Consider the following 5000-nt stretch of genomic DNA (forward strand, 5'->3'; position numbering starts at 1 on the left):
ATAAAAAAAATATTAAGGGAATATATAATTAATACTGTTTAATAAAGCTCAAAAATGCAACAGATGCAGCCAAAAGTGCACATCATTTTGAGCAGATCTTTACAGAACAGACATTCCATATTGTGTTCATCTTTTTCCACAATCACTGCTATGGCAATCTGGTGTGTTCAGCAGTTGTTGCTGAGTAAGGCAGACTGGATTGTATATGATTTTCTCTGTGTCAGCCAAGAAACAGAGCTCTCTTCTTTGTGATGCAGTAAAGAGGTGGTCTTGTACTATTTATTGCTTTCTCCCAGGAGCAGCTATACTTTACTAACTTGCAATAATAAGAGTATACTGCAATCTGTAGGTGCACGTGCTAGAACCTTTCTGTAGGTCTTAACCAAAAATAAAATGGTTGTGGTGTGGAAAAGTCATGGGAGCTGGGAAATAGAATAAGATGACCTCCCAAATAGAAAAGGTACAAGATTCACAACATGTGTCATTAAAATCTGTGAGTATCACATAAAAGCAAGATATTTTAAAAGGAGGTATGGAAGGAGGATCACCTACAGCAGAAAACCCGTAAGAGAGGCTCCAGTTCCAGCAGAGGAAACGTTTCCCCTTTCAGCATTCCTTCTGGGTGCCAAATTTTCCTTCTGTTCTTCCCCACCTATTAAACAAAGCTGCAACTTCCAATTCCTATCAGTTTTCCTAAATATGTGCAGCTTATGTGGCTTCAATGAGTTGTAAGGCTCCATATTCTCTTGCCAGCTCCTTGACAATGTGGCTCCAACAGCATCCTCCACTTTTGGCTGCCTCTGGGACCCCTGGTCTCTTCTGGAAAGCGAGAGGGAAAGCATATCCTATGTTGGAAGGACTTTTTGTGACTGCAGAGCTGATAGCACGGCTGTGAAGAGCTTGGAAAGATCCCTGTAAGCATTGCAGCTCAGTCTGTCAAGGCTGCCTCCTCTATCTATGGGGATGTTTAGGTCCATCTCAGGATGAGCTAGGCATCACTCAGCATCAGATACAGGATGGGGGCTCATCAGGATCACTTCAAAAGCACCCACAAAAGCCTGCCTTGGGGAATCTGAAGTTAACAGGAAACATTATCACATTATCATGAATTACACTGCCTTCCAGCATCGAAGCTATTTTCCTTGCAAACTTGCACATTTCTGATAGAGGTGTTTTCTTCTAGTCTGTTATAATCCCATTTTGCCTTTTTCAGCTGGGCATTTGGAGGCAGCTAAAATACAGACAACTCATTTTTGCCCTTTACTTACCTATCAGAAACAGGTGGCTATTTTAAGCGTGAGTATGCAAGCAAACTACTAGGCAAAACTGGAATCTTTGCAACTGGAATAAATTCTCTCTCCAAGCCAGTGCTTATATCCACTTCTGTTACTGGAACTGCCATAAAAACTCCTGGTTCACAGATGTAAAACAAATAACAAAGCTTATGCAGTTGCATTCCTCTTTATTACTGGGAACAAAACAAATCTGGAAGATGGAGGACTTCTTAAAGTAATTATTGTCTGCCTTTATTTTAAGAAAATGCAACTAATTCTGAAAACTCAATTCCTGAAGATTTCTCAGCCTAGAGAAGTCACATTTATTAGAAGATTAATTTGTTTTAATTCCCTAAACCAAAAATATTGACTGAATGAGAAATTAACACATGTAGAGCTGCAGATGTCATTTGGCTTTAGATTTTCTGAATTATATAATTATTAATCTTTCATATAACAGTGTGACAAACCTACAGATTCATTCTACAAGATTAGTCTGTGAAGAAAGACACCAGGGCAGCTGAGCTATAGATTTTCCATTAATACAGGAAGGAAAACTGGAATTTTCTAAATAATAAATAAAACCAAAATATTTTAAAGACATATGGTGCACATCTGTCTGAAATGCAAGAATTTAAAGCAGAGTAATTAAATGTAAGATATAATGTTCACCTTAGACAGGGAGAATTATTTCATTTTAAATATAACTTAGCAAATTTGGGAAATATAGATAATCTGTGGTACGTTTTGAACCTTTCATTCTGTGCTAGAAAATAAGATAGGTTAACAAACTGGCTTTTTATTTAATTTTTAGACAACCAACCTTGTGTTTCAAGGCATTGAGTGTCATATCCATACAAACCTTTAATATTATCTTCAGCTGAAATTATGAGCATTTTTTGTTTAAGCTTCCAGTTAACTTCTTGAAAGTCTAAAGGTAGAAGATGCCTTGTGTTATTCCTTTCTTTTTTCCCTAAATGGATCAGAAGCTTTTAATGAGTATAGCATGGTTTCATAGAATTCCAGTTTGGGAGTTTGGGAAATCCTATGGTTTCAGTAAGTTTTTCGAGTCACCTATTCCTCCTGAAATGGAGATTGTATACATACTTTTGGACAGAAAACAAACAAACAAACAAAAAAAAAAAACCTGTTTTTTTCCTACCCTACCCTTTTTTTAATATGACTTTTGCCTTCAGCTGGGTGAGATCCTACTCAGTCCTTCTCACTTTCAGGTATGGTAATCTGAAGAGTTAAAGGCAACGTTTGGAGACAGGGAAGAGAAATAAGAATCTGATTAAACTGAGTTTTGATCCCAAGAGCTGCACTGAGAGAAATGTTTAACCATGAAGCAAAGCAAGGAGGGAAACTGTGCTGAAGACGTTTAGTCACCAAAAGTACTATTCAAGAGAAATACTATTCTGATAAACAAAAAGAAAAAACAGTTCCACAAGTAAATATAAACGATGCTGAGATAAGTTCTGTTTCTTTTAAGGGAACATGACAAAGGTCCTGAAACTTTCTTTGAAGTCCTGCTGAAACTGAAAGAAAAAGATCTACCTTTTCATGTGTCTGTCCTTGGAGAGGCTTTCAGTGAAATTCCAGGTACCTTTTCTTTTTTTTTTCTTTACTGTAAAGTTACCGTAAAGTAGGTATTTCCAGAAGTAATTTTCATGTACATATTATATTAGTGACAAGAACAAGTTTAAAATTGTCATAGTTATAAAACTAAATAATATAAATACATTGTAAAATTTAAATTATTACAAACAGTAAGCACCTTTGATTTTACTTGGCAGTACAAAGCCTTATTTATGACTTGTGTTTCAGTATCACTGCTGTATTTATTTAAATAGAGAGATAGGTGTGAGTGAGTGGATGGTTCAGATAGGAAACAAAATCTTTCAGGTCAGGGTCACTCATCTGAAATCCAGACTGAGATTTTAACAGGTGAAAACACTTAGTTGCCTTTCAAACACAAGTTTAAGGACTTCTGTGGAGACTTCTGGTTTGTATCTGGCATGAAAGTGGTCATTAATCTTTAATATTTTTATACCACTCTTTTGCACACTCTTTACGTTTCTTCGTTTCTGATAACCACTCCTCTGTAAACAGTTTCAGCCGTATGAAAAAGAAATAGGTTTTATTCTGAATACACACAGCTTTATGCCTGAGATATTTTGGCAATAAATAGAATAGTCAAATCCTATACTGGGTGCACTTGTAGTAAATCAGACCTTTTAAAAATGTACATTAATAATGAGCGAGCTTCAAAATAGCTGATGTTTTAGCTCATACATGATTTCCAAAAGGTAGACTAGGCATCTCTCCATTTCTTCAGTCTGTAAAAATAGACTTGGGATTAGTTTATTTGTCAGTTCTGTCGTTATCTGTTGCCTGCTGGACTGATGATATTTCAATTGGTTTAGTTTTGATCTTGCAGTTTTTAAGACACCAAGAAACTGATCTGTTCCAGATAAGTTTTGGGTCCCCAACTGTGGCACAACTGGATTGGAAAAAGAGATAATTGTTTGGTAGCAGGAAATTCTTTGTGTTTTCTGTCCACTTCTTTTTAGACAGTTTCTGAAAGCCTGTTCTTCTAGGCAAGTCTTATCACAGATCCCAAGGCAATGTTGCTTTCCAGACTGAATGCAACAGATTTCTTAGAAGGAGAAATTTCTAAGGAGTATGTGACAGATAGGAATATATGATGGTGCACTGTGGGAACAGATTCTATTGACACTCATTTTGGATGTTGTTACATATCTCATTTGTGGCTTCAGTACTTATGAATAATGTAGATCATCCTAAATTTATGCCAGTATATCAAATCTATATACTGCGCCTCTTGTCTTGTCAATTCATTCATCCTCGTGTATAAATAGACTCTATATAAAGGGCAACATGGTGAAATGTGTCTCATCACCATGTATTTGATAGGGCCATATTCATACAAATGACATACGCAGGTCATTGCTAACAAGTGCCAGTAAAACCTGTTGCACATACTTTACTGAAAAAATCTATTTAAGAGATGTTTTACAGATTTTTTTGATTTTTTTTTTTTAATAAATTATGGGTACTGTGTTTCTTCTCCCTCCAATTACGGGACCAAATTCCCTCAGTATTATAAATGTCACCTTTGCAGTCATTGCTAAGAGAAAAAGTGCATAATGTATTTCATAATTCAGTAATCATTCTTTTTTTTTTTTGAAAATCCACTTTTTCAGTAGCTTGCTGGTTTGAAATAAACAGCAAATATCCAGTAAGAAGCTAAGAAATCTTTAATTTTCAGTGGTGCTAACGCTTGAGTTTAGGCTCTGAAGGAATCAAGAGATACAACCTAGGGCTTCAGGCAAGTATGCTTCAGAGGGCAATTTCTCCCCTGGGGAAGAGAGCAAATAGCTCCATGACTGGCTCTTGTTTGGTCTTTGTCAATGGTGAAGGAGTTCAGGCTGGAAGTATCCCAACGACAACTAGAAGTTACTCCTTATGAGTGGCAGTTGTGTCTATAGCTCATCTTTGATCTTCATGCACATAGTGCAAGCATCATGTTCAAGTAGAGGTTTAAGACCATTTTCTGTCATTGGTACTCCTCTATCCTAGGATATAAGCTGCACTTTCAGTGTAGGTTTATGGTACATCCAATTTTGGCTTGATAAACATAGCAGCAGAGCAATATGCATGTTTGGAAGGCTGGCACAGACATTCGAGCCCCATACCAAGAAG

The 5000-nt window shown here is 36.5% G+C and overlaps 1 protein-coding gene across 1 annotated transcript in view; it reads left to right on the top strand.

Moving 5' to 3' along the window:
- Positions 1-753: 753 nt before the first annotated feature.
- LOC104411904 (glycosyltransferase-like domain-containing protein 1) overlaps positions 754-5000 on the top strand; it is a gene marked incomplete at both ends in the record, with an annotated part of 12303 nt that continues 8056 nt past the window's right edge. Inside the window, 2 exons of the mRNA XM_010022454.1 lie at positions 754-914; positions 2767-2876. Coding sequence (XP_010020756.1) covers positions 754-914; positions 2767-2876 — 271 coding nt within the window. The remainder of the gene's footprint in view (positions 915-2766; positions 2877-5000) is intronic.

Source organism: Nestor notabilis, unplaced genomic scaffold, assembly GCF_000696875.1.
Source record: "Nestor notabilis isolate BGI_N333 unplaced genomic scaffold, ASM69687v1 scaffold33730, whole genome shotgun sequence".
Taxonomy (NCBI): Eukaryota; Metazoa; Chordata; class Aves; order Psittaciformes; family Psittacidae; genus Nestor; species Nestor notabilis.